The 12,256-nt window shown below is 44.9% G+C and overlaps 1 protein-coding gene across 4 annotated transcripts in view; it reads right to left on the bottom strand.

Annotated features, from left to right (window-relative positions):
* The window catches only part of CORIN (corin, serine peptidase), a 1,512,429-nt gene that overhangs the window by 171,306 nt on the left and 1,328,867 nt on the right, over positions 1 to 12,256 (bottom strand). For all 4 annotated transcript variants that reach the window (XM_069201641.1, XM_069201646.1, XM_069201651.1 and 1 more), the window contains exon 14: positions 8,778 to 8,891. In XM_069201641.1, the coding sequence (XP_069057742.1) occupies positions 8,778 to 8,891 (114 nt within the window). The remainder of the gene's footprint in view (positions 1 to 8,777; positions 8,892 to 12,256) is intronic.

The raw sequence follows: 12,256 nt of genomic DNA, 5'->3' as shown, positions 1-12,256 counted from the left end.
CAGGACTAGCTGTGCGACCGCATTCTGACTGATTTGGAGCTTGCTTAACTAGAGTTGGTTGATATTTATATATGTATATACAGGGCTTTACAGTAGTCCGGTCGAGATTTAATGAGAGCTAAGACTACTTATAGTCATGCTGCTTAAGCCAGATAAGAATGTTTCAGAGGTAACACCCTATTGCCCTCTTGTCAATGCTAAACTTCATTGTGAAGATTGTAAGGAAATGCCTCCTTGGCATGGCTACCCCCTGACTTTTTGCCTTTGCTGATGCCAAGTTATGATTGGAAAGTGTGCTGAGGCCTGCTAACCAGGCCCCAGCACCAGTGTTCTTTCCCTAACATGTACTTTTGTTTCCATAATTTGCACACCCTGGCATCCAGGCAAGTCCCTTGTAACTGGTACCTCTGGTACCAAGGGCCCTGATGCCAGGGAAGGTCTCTAAGGGCTGCAGCATGTCTTATGCCACCCTGGGGACCCCTCACTCAGCACAGACACACTGCTTGCCAGCTTGTGTGTGCTAGTGGGGATAAAATGACTAAGTCGACATGGTACTCCCCTCAGGGTGCCATGCCAACCTCACACTGCCTATAGGTATAGATAAGTCACCCCTCTAGCAGGCCTTACAGCCCTAAGGCAGGGTGCACTATACCATAGGTGAGGGCATAAGTGCATGAGCACTATGCCCCTACAGTGTCTAAGCAAAACCTTAGACATTGTAAGTGCAGGGTAGCCATAAGAGTATATGGTCTGGGAGTCTGTCATGCACGAACTCCACAGCACCATAATGGCTACACTGAAAACTGTGAAGTTTGGTATCAAACTTCTCAGCACAATAAATGCACATTGATGCCAGTGTACATTTTATTGTAAAATACACCCCAGAGGGCACCTTAGAGGTGCCCCCTGAAACCTTAACCGACTACCAGTGTGGGCTGACTAGTTTTAGCAGCCTGCCACACCAGACATGATGCTGGCCTTTGTCACTCTGTGGCTAGTAACAAAGCCTGTAGTGGGTGGAGGTGCTTCTCACCTCCCCCTGCAGGAACTGTAACACCTGGCGGTGAGCCTCAAAGGCTCACCCCCTTTGTTACAGCACCCCTGGGCACTCCAGCTGGTGGAGTTGCCCGCCCCCTCCGGCCACGTCTCCACTTTTGCCAGCAAGGCCGGAGGAGATCATGAGAAAAACAAGGAGTCGTCACTGGCCAGTCAGGACAGCCCCTAAGGTGTCCTGAGCTGAGGTGACTCTGACTTTTAGAAATCCTCCATCTTGCAGATGGAGGATTCCCCCAATAGGATTAGGGATGTGCCCCTCTCCCCTCAGGGAGGAGGCACAAAGAGGGTGTAGCCACCCTCAGGGCTAGTAGCCATTGGCTACTAACCCCCCAGACCTAAACACACCCCTAAATCGAGTATTTAGGGGCTCCCAGAACACAGCAAGATAGATTCCTGCAACCTAAGACGAAGAAGGACTGCTGAGATGAAAACCTGCAGAGAAGACGGAGACACCAACTGCTTTGGCCCCAGCTCTACCGGCCTGTCTCCCCACTTTTAAAGACACTGCTCCAGCGACGCGTTCCACAGGGTCCAGCGACCTCTGAAGCCTCAGAGGACTACCCTGCATCTAGAAGGACCAAGAACTCCTGAGGACAGCGGCTCTGCTCCACAAAGACTGCAACTTTGCAACAAAGAAGCAACTTTGAAACAACACACGTTTCCCGCCGGAAGCGTGAGACTTTGCACTCTGCACCCGACACCCTCGGCTCGACTTGTGGAGAACAAACACCACAGGGAGGACTCCCCGGCGACTACGAGACCGTGAGTAGCCAGAGTTCACCCCCCTGAGCCCCCACAGCGACGCCTGCAGAGGGAATCCTGAGGCTCCCCCTGACCGCAACTGCCTGCTTCAAAGACCCGACGCCAGGTAAAGACACTGCACCCCAGCCCCCAGGACCTGAAGGATCCAACATCCAGTGCAGGAGCGACCCCCAGGTGGCCCTCTCCCTTGCCCAGGTGGTGGCTACCCCGAGGAGCCCCCCCCTTGCCTGTCTGCATCGCAGAAGAGACCCCTTGGTCTCCCATTGAAACCTATTGCGAACCCGACGCCTGTTTGCACACTGCATCCGGCCGGCCCCGTGCCGCTGAGGGTGTACTTTTTGTGCTGACTTGTGTCCCCCCTGGTGCCCTACAAAACCCCCCTGGTCTGCCCTCCGAAGACGCGGGTACTTACCTGCTGGCAGACTGGAACCAGGGCACCCCCTTCTCCATCCGATGTGTTTTGGGCACCACTTTGACCTCTGCACAGGACCGGCACTGAGCTGCTGGTGTGGTAACTTTGGGGTTGCCCTGAACCCCCAACGGTGGGCTACCTTGGACCCAACCTTGAACCCTGTAGGTGGTTTCCTTACCTGCAAATCTAACAAACACTTACCTCCCCCAGGAACTGTTGAAAATTGCACTGTCTAGTTTTAAAATAGCTATTTACCATTTGTATGAAAACTGTATATGCTATTTTGCTAATTCAAAGTTCCTAACGTTCCTAAGTGAAATACCTTTCATTTAAAGTATTGTTTGTGAATCTTGAACCTGTGGTTCTTAAAATAAACTAAGAAAATATATTTTTCTATATAAAAACCTATTGGCCTGGAATTGTCTTTGGGTGTGTGTTCCCCATTTATTGCCTGTGTGTGTACAACAAATGCTTAACACTACCCTCTGATAAGCCTACTGCTCGACTACACTACCACAAAATAGAGCATTAGAATTATCTCTTTTTGCCACTATCTTACCTCTAAGGGGAACCCTTGGACTCTGTGCATGCTATTTCTTACTTTGAAATAGTACATACAGAGCCAACTTCCTACAAAGATCATGAGTAAAGTATTGGCGTCTCGACTTTTGGTGCTTATGCCCCAGATGGTCCATGAGAACCAATGAGGATTTATACAGCGCAGAAACACCCTGTGCAATTTGAGAAGGCTGTCGCTGGTCATGGACACACACACCCGAGAGGAAGGCCCGTATGCTTAGCAGCACCTTGACCTCAAACAAGCGTTCAATGCCCTATCATGGGAATACTTGTGGAAGGTGCTCAGGAATATAGGCATCGGTGAGATACCGTCCCATCTCTCTTCTCCCCTATCCCGCCAAGGTCGCTAAGAAGATAGTGAATGCCCAACTGTCTCACTTCCTAGAGGAAAACAACACACTCAATGCCTCCCAGTCTGGATTCCGCAAGAACCACAGCACTGAAACCGCCCTCATAGCCTGCACAGACGACATCAGAACCAGAGTGGACAAGGGCGAGACCATCGCTCTCATCCTTCTGGACCTCTCTGCAGCGTTCAACACTGTATGCCACCAAATCCTCCACGCACTCCTTTTCGCCGCAGGAATCCAACACAAGGCCATAGACTGGCTCACCTCCTTCCTCGCAAAAAGAACCTAAAGAGTTTGCCTCCCTCCCTCCCGGTCCCCAGCCACCAAGATCATCTGCGGGGTCCCCCAAGGATCCTCCCTCAGCCCCCCCTCTTCAACATATACATGGCCCCCCTCGCCAACATCCTCTGCCCCCACGGAATCACCATAATCTCTTACGCAGACGACACTCAGCTCATCATCTCCCTCACCAGGAACCCTTCAACTGCCAAGACAAACCTGCATGCCGGACTCCTCGACATCGCCAAATGGATGACAACAAGCCACCTCAAACTTAACTCCAACAAAACAGAAATCATCATCTTCGGCCCCAACAAGACAGTACGGGACAACTCCTGGTGGCCCACTGCCCTTAGACCACCCCCAACACCCACCATCCACGCACACAACCTCGGCATCGTCTTAGACTCATCTCTCTTCATGGCCCAGCAAATCAACACCGTATCGTCCTCCTGCTTCAACACCCTTCGCAGGCTACGGAAGACTTTCAAATGGATTACTTTAGAAACAAGAAAAATGGTCACCCATTCCCTCATCAACAGAAGACTGGACTACGGCAATGCCCTCTACACTTGTACCACAGCCAAACTTCAGCAAAAACTCCAGCGAATCCAGGAAGCAGCCGCACGCCTCATCCTCACCCTCCCCCGCCACAAACACATCTCCACTCACCTCAGATCCCTACACTGGCTGTCCATCAGTAAAAGGATCATCTTCAAAGTCCTTATCCATGCTCACAAATCCCACCACAACACTGGACCAGCCTACCTTAACGAACGAGTAAACTTCCACACACCTACTCGACCTCTCCGCTCCGCTCCGCTGACCTCGCCCTCGCCACAGTCCCCCGCATCCAACGCACCACCTCTGGCGGCAGATCCTTCTCCCACCTCGTCGCCAAGACCTGGAACTCCCTCCCCACCAACCTACGCAAGACCCAGGACCTCCTAACCTTCAGAAAGCACCTCAAGACATGGCTTTTGGAGTAGTAAATGGCAACCCCCCCAAGCGCCTTGAGACCCTAACGGGTGAGTCATGTGCTTAGTACATTTTTTTGATTGATTGAGCGCTTCCTAAATGGGTACAATTGCTATAGAGGAGCCTAACAGCAAGAGTATGGATGGGAGGGACCAGACAGAGCTGGCCTCAATGGAGCCACTGGTGTGCCAGCTTGGGGATATGCTATGAGGCTTGGGGATACAGACTGGGGAGAAAACCCATGTGGTCTCCCTATAAGCTGACAATGCTTTGCTCTATGTCTTGGCCTTCCTCAGCTTATATACTCAGTCCCCTTAATGCTAGCACTCTTTGCCCACTTCAGGAGGTTGTCCAGGTTACCTGTTATCCACTCTAAATCTAAACTGTTCCTGCTGGGGGGTTGGCTGGTAGGCTGACGATGTGTCTTCCCTGCATGGATCTCATCTGGGAGATGAAGAGTGTCAGGTATCTGGGGATTAGATTTACACACAGGGCACAGAGGTTTGAGGCTGCTAATATAGGGAGAGTACTGGAAGGGTTAAAACCATCAATAACATTCGGGAACACTCTCCGTCTGTCCTCGATGGGGAAGCTGGTGTGAGTTAAAATGATAATCCTGCCCAGATGCTATCAGGGGACTCTATTTAAGACACCTAGAAAGTACTGTGTAGAACTAGATAAGCTGATAGTCAAACTCTTGTGGGCCTTGGGGAGGAAACATGTTAGCCTGTCTACCCTTAAACTCACATGGGGCAGGGGAGGTCTTGAATTGCCAAACCCGGAGCTCTACTATCTTGCAGCACAACTACAACAAGCAGTTTACTGGATAGATGACCTTGAAAATTGGGAACCCAGATTGCTGAGGGGCACCTGTGGCTGCACTCCACTGCCGGAATTATTAATGATCGACGCGAGGGTTCTGACTTCTATTCCCTGCAGAGTCAGACAGGTTTGCAGGGCTTGGGAGAGGGCGGTCGACTGGTCTTATGTAGGGCCCCATTTACACCTGATCTAACCGTTTGGGCACTTCGTCCATTCAATCTTATCTCAGATTCGATGCCATGCTTGATGCAGACTTTATACACATGATATGGAGTTTCCCCAGCTTAGACAAGAATTGGGAGTCAGTGCTCAAATTCCTGAATGTGACCACAGGTTGGTCCACGCACAGTGATGTGGGAGAATGTCTGTTAGGTCGGATCTCTGTGGGGAAAAAAAAGAAACTAAGTACGAAGTTCCACGTGCTGGGACTCATACTGGCCAAACACAGAATTGAAACACACGGGGACAACAAACTTGCAGATTACTTTCCAAGCTGTTGGACTCCTTTGATACCCTATGCCCCTGAGCCAGATTGAGAAATAGGGTAAAGGAACCCAAGATGATTAACTGTAGCGGGAACCAGTGAAAGCCTTAAATGTTATAAATGCTGTGGAGAATGTACCTTTATTCTGCCCTCAGTACTGTATACGACGCAATGCATGATGTTTGATAATACACAAAGAAAAGGGTTTGAGTCTGTGGGATGGGGAGGAGGGATTTCAACTGGTCTTGTAATTCGGCACACTATCCTGTAATGTTCTGGCAGTATACCATTATAGTTTTCGTTTACTGTACAAATGCCTATAAAAACCTATACAAAAAAGCCAACCAAATTTCTTACAGTCATGGGCACAGTTGTGACTGGAGTCGGGTACTCCTGCCTAGCCTTTCTGCAGAAGCTATGTTGACAGTAAACTATTTTGGACATTTGCAAGTTCAGAACATAATTCCATTTAGCAAATGTGTGAAGTATGCATTAGTGGGAATAGCTAAATGAACCTGTGAACCACTAATCTGCACATATAACAGCAAATAGGAAGGTGGCTCTATCTGCCATTGTGAAGGTTTTTTTTTTAGCTCTCTGTCCATCTTATTGTTGGTACTTAATTCTGTACTTAAAAGTGACTCACCCTCATTCCTGGTTAGTATCTATCATATTCTCTATTTTAAAAAAGGGCTCCAGAGAGGAAATACTATTGTACCATGTCTCTCCTCAACTCCTTGGGTAAGGTTGTGGGGTACATTATCCTTGCAAAGTTGGAGGGTTGGCACGAAGATAATGCAATAAGTACCAATATTCAGTATGGCTTCTGTAAGGGGAAGGGCACAGTTGATCAAGAACTCAACCATAATCTCTTAATTGGAAAATTCACTTAGTCCAAGCAGGGAACACTGCATTTGGAATTTATGGATCTTACTAGTGCATTTGACTGTGTGCATTCCAAACTTTGGCTTTATGAGGAGACAAAGGATTGATGAAGCGATTGTCAATTTCTTAATGATTTTGTATGACAATGCATTGGCTCGAGTCAGATACAGGCTGAAGGGAGAATGCATCAATAAGATTACCATATACAGAGGGGAAAGACAAGAATCTGTGTGGATCTTTGTGGATATTGTGTCTTTGCATTACCTTGATTTTTTTATACAGTTGGCGATCAGCAGTTATTCTGCATAGAGCCTCGAAAAAGTCCTAATAAGCGAAACGTGTGTCAGCTGCCTGCCTTTTGGTGGAATAAACACCTCAACTTCACCACTGGATTACTACGGTCTTACTTAGTAACTTAACGTACTGGATGGTCTTTTACTGTTCTAGGATTATTTGATCTGCTCTGGGTGTGCTTTATGGTCATGTTGTTGTGCAAGTTTTTCCCACACTTTTTGACACTAGTTTGGTAGAATAGTGCTTCACCTGTTGAGCAGGTTATCTACATCCTCTACATACATTTTCGACATGCGAGACACCATACCACTGCTACCATTTTCTCCATATTATTTCCAATATCTATTTGCAACAAATATCTAACAAAATTCTGATGTTTCATTTTGCACTATAGGTTTTATTTTTATTCTTCATGTTTGCCCCATGCTCGCTCTTTCAAATGAAAGGCCTATGCACCGCGGTTTTAACGGGGTTGAGGGAAAGGTGTTGGTGTGGCCATGTATTATATGGGATAAAGTACTTCCTGGAATACATGATAAGGATATTGCAAGTCACATTAAAGTTCTATTACCTTATAATGTAACTCAACATTCAGCCTTGTTCCTCTATATGGTTATGACCCCCCTCTGTGACTTACGATATCCTTATAATGTAGGGCAAAGGGCACTTTATCTTTTATGTTATCACTTTCTATCAAAATTATTGAAAGGCTACTGTGTGTTTCTCTCTGTCATAGCTACTTTACCATAAAATAATGTATATTTACCTTTGCACTCAATTGGACAACAAGATCTTTTATATTATTTATACTCGCTGTAGCACACTTCTCACCCTTGTGTTCACAGGCTACAATTCATGGTAACTTACACCTCATTTAGCTATCTTGAGGACATCAGAGTGAGGATGCATCAAAGTGACCTGCAACTGAAAGGTGTTGTACAATGAACTCAAACAAAAGACTGATTAATTTTAGAAGGGAGGAACGGAGTATCTCGTTCACACAGGCCCAAGATATTAAATGTTATCCTACTGCCATATTCCATTAGACATTGCCTTCATTACTCACATCAGTAACTCTGGTGACCCTCAAAGGTCCTCTTATCCACATTTCACCTTCATGTTTGCTATAATTCCGAGTTATATCCTTGTAGAAAATTATTTCGACTTTGTTATTGATTTGTTAGTACATAAGTACCTATTGTGGGGAGCACAAACAATGTCATTGACAAATGGTAAATGCTTCATACTTAGTTTAGCCATGACCTTCCAATGCCCCTTTGCACTTTCTATACATAGTAAACACCTGGGACATACAGAACTGTAGCATCATTAATAATTTTTAATAGAATCACTTTACGGCTGAACTATCTGTGTGGCTATTTCCCAATTGTCACTTAAGGTGGTTAAAAGAATGTGTCTATCTTGATATCTGCTGGAGTTTTTTTTCTTTTCTTTTTTTATTTATTATGCATTTTAAATGAACATACAAAAAAGATACCCTTCTGTCCAAACAACATTGACGCAAACATAGCCCCATCAGTGTACATCAAAGAAGGCGTCTCCAACAGTTTGCAAGAGGAAGGATACCGGGAGGACGTGTCCCCCACTCAGTTCAAGTACAACAGAATCCAGCAATAATACGAACAAATCAGTCCTCGGTGAGCATGAATTTGGGGCTGCACACAACAAATGCTCTCGCTCGAAGGGCAGAAGAACAGATACAACCAACAGAGATACAGAAAGACAGCCGGTAAGGGGCAGAGGCAGAACTAGCAGTTATCCCACAACCAGCAGCTACACACAGGGATGGCAACACAAAGCAATTTCCAGATGTATGACCAATCGGAACGAGCGCCTAGCAAGAATATTTACTCACAGCAGTTCTTCTCGTCCACTTTATCAGGACAGTCAGGGAAGCCATCACAGATCATAGAAGACTTTATGCAGTGCTTGTTAGAGGGGCATTCCCACAGGCCTCTCTCAACACAGCCTAGAATTGGGAGGACAAAAATCATTAGACAAATTGATTTCTTTAGTTAAATCTTATAAATAGTGATAAGTTAAAATCAGCAACTTTTTCAAGGTACTTTACACAGTGTTGGGCAACCCTTGATAAGAGCTATCCATCAATGGTGCAAAAGGAACTTAATATATTTGTTCATATTACTTGTTTTTTTTTAATGAAAAACTGTCATGTATCAGCCCCTCGTTGACCAATGCTAGACAATCCTGACCTAGATATTTCTCTCTATGCTCCTAACATGATTCCACCTCTGAAACAATGAACTAGTTTGCCTGATCTCTACGACGTTGTTGCAATTTTATAATAGGATGATGGGCTACTGCATAATGTTTACAGTGAGTGCTTTGTTGCCCCCTCTGACCCGGTGCGCATCATTAGATTTACATCACAGAATACTACAACATTTTCAAAATATATAATTTATCAATGAGGATGCAGAATTAACATTTTTATTTAAGTCTTTCATCTCATATCTGCCTGAATCCATATAAAAAACAATTATATTTACAGTAAGAAAACTATCAATTACTAATAAAAGGAACACATCAAATTATCAGAGGTCTGGCGAGGTTATGGAAAATTTGGCATATAATGCAAAATTGTTCATGATAACAATTTTACTCTTTCACAGTCAAATGAAACCCCTTTTCCTGAAAAGCTGAGATTGCCACTCTGATGCAGCCCTGTATAATGCAGATTATGCATATATTTTTTCGGGTTGAGTATGATGCACCTTGCTTATATGCTGGTTTTGGCCAAGAATTTCTCATAGTGAGGAACTTTATAAACCTGTGTCATGCCCTTCAAAGCAGCATTTTATATGGTGGATGTAAGAAAGTGAATTATTAATTGGGGTGAATGGAAGTCCACTGCAAGTAATAAAGATATTAACCTGTTAGGCCCAGTCAGATGTTTCAGTAATTTAGCCCTGAGCTCAACCCATGGCAGCCATGACTCAGAGTAGACAGCCTTAACTTTGGGGAAATGTGTAATGCATTTAGAAGTGCCAAAACAGTTAAAAGGTCAAAGTTAGAACACAATAAAACAGATCCCACTCCAATTCATACAAATAGAGAAACACGTATTAAGTGAAATGCAACCAAATGACAAAAATTCAATAAGAGCAGTTCGAGGTATGTTTTTTAAAATTATATAAGTGAAAAAGAGCAGAGAAAAAGTAAAGTGCCAATGTCTATGTCTATGGTCATAGTCTGGGTCAACTATACCCATTGAATTGGTTCTGTTGAAAGTCGAAAGTCAAAAAGTTTGAAAAGACTTCTATGTCCCACTTCAGAAAATGATTTTTGTCACTTTACTGAAGACAAACATTGAAATTTCTTCAAGGTCCCAATGCACATTGGAATTAAGTTGTTTTTATTTATATTCAAAGCTGAAATCCAATCTGACACTGTGTACTTGCCAGAACATTCTTCTGGTGCCCAAACAACCACAAGTACACTATTAAGGCTCCCATGACCGTAGGGGAGACACTTAGAAACTACTGGGATGTCAGGTAGAGGCCAATAGCAGGGTCCAGTTGTGACTGGTCGAGGGCACTTCAGGAAAAAGGCCTCTTGCAGCTCCTTGTGATCCTCTAGCCATACAGGAGGCCAGCTAAGTGTTCCCTGGAGTACACTTCTTAGACCTAGGTACAAGTAGAAGCAGGTCCAGCCTTTCGGTTGTCCTCACAGGTGTACAGCCACAGGTGCAATCCTTCTATTCTTCCACAGATCCAGATAGTACTCAGAAGATGGTGCCTTAGGGTTCCACATTTAGGATTGGTAACAGCTAGTGGGTTGGGTGAATCTGGCTCTTCCCTAATCTATGAAGTAAAACTTCCCAATGGCATCCCTTTCCTCTTATTGCAATGGTTCCTGTTTGCCCTACTCCAGACAATTCCACAGTGCACCTTATTCATAAAATCCAAGATGGGGAAACCCTTCTATCTTTTTGCAGAGCCTATGCACCCACCTAACAGCGTGGCTAAGCTAATGAGAAGTCCCTTACTCTGTGGTCACTCAAAACCAGTTTTGGTGGAAGCTATCTTCCCACTGGGTTTGGTGCCAGTCCGACTAGGGTCAAAGGCTGGGGCCTTTTCAGGTGTTAGGTGGCATTTACTTGTGCGATGGCAGGCCCCTTTGTAGTTAATTAGGTTCCTAGACCCATCTCACTGGGTCCTCCTGCCAGAGAAAGAAAATGCCTACCAAGGCCATTGTTCCTGTTTTGGAAGCAGTTTTCACGCCTCATTAACATCAAGTACTTCACTGACAGCTGCTGGAGAGCTAATGCAGATGAGCTTCCAGGAGCTTCAGGCAGGGAAAAAGTAACTTTTTAAATGTTACTCTTAAGAAATATTTATTTAAACACCAAATTCTCTATAGAATTGGGCTTTTAATAAATAATAAACAAGAGTGGTTGAATTTGTTTTCTAGCTGCTCCAAGCCTGAGATACAGAATTAATATGTACATCTGTACTCCAGTTTCTTATACAACAGCCAGCGCCATCCACAGTGAAAATAGCTTTTAGGGACTTGTCTCTGCAGGAACATGGTAACATTACATTTCTACATGTCCCATTTCTAAATACCATGTACCCTACCTTGTGGGCTATAAGGCCTACGCAAGTGTGATATATTACTATTTTAACATTTAAAACAAAGAATTTTACCCTGAGGAAAAGGGGTCAGTTTGACTGTTTGGGTTGCAGATTTAAACTGCAGCAGTCAGGATACAATGGTTGGCCCAATGTCATGTTTTTAGTGTCACGTTAGTGGATGGCACAATAAGTGGTGTTGTCCACAGGTGAAATCTAACTTTGCATGTCATAGATGTATTGTCTGCACCATGTACTATGGCCTTACAAAAATGTTAAACTATCCATCAGGGATTAGCCAATTTGTGCATTCTCTAGAAGTCAGAGCACAAACACTTGACACTGGACAGAAGTGCCCCCAGTTAGCAGAGTCTGAAAATCACCAATAGAATTCAGTATAAAGTGAGGGTGACCACACAAAAGGGCATTTTCTCACAGTGGATCGGGTGAACCTTTCACCACAGGGATGATTTTGCTGGTCTGTTGTATCAAGGCTTTGCACTCAGGAAATTGGGCCCAGGTCCAGTTAGACTTATGTGCCTCAGTGAACAAGAAAATTGCTATCCACAATGGCTTCAAGTGTGTGCATTCTTGCAACTCTGCTAGTTGTATTGTTCCTGGTAGATCTTCCTCGATATCAGCAAGAGAACATATGCTAATTTAAAGCCTACCAAAATTTTACTGCATGCTGATTATCTTGCAGAATAGATTGGACCCCAATTAGATTGCAGCCTCAAAT

The sequence above is a fragment of the Pleurodeles waltl genome, chromosome 1_2 (assembly GCF_031143425.1).
Source record: "Pleurodeles waltl isolate 20211129_DDA chromosome 1_2, aPleWal1.hap1.20221129, whole genome shotgun sequence".
Classification (NCBI taxonomy): domain Eukaryota; kingdom Metazoa; phylum Chordata; class Amphibia; order Caudata; family Salamandridae; genus Pleurodeles; species Pleurodeles waltl.
The sequence above is the reverse complement of the archived record's forward strand: the minus strand, read 5'-3'. Positions and strand labels throughout refer to the sequence as shown.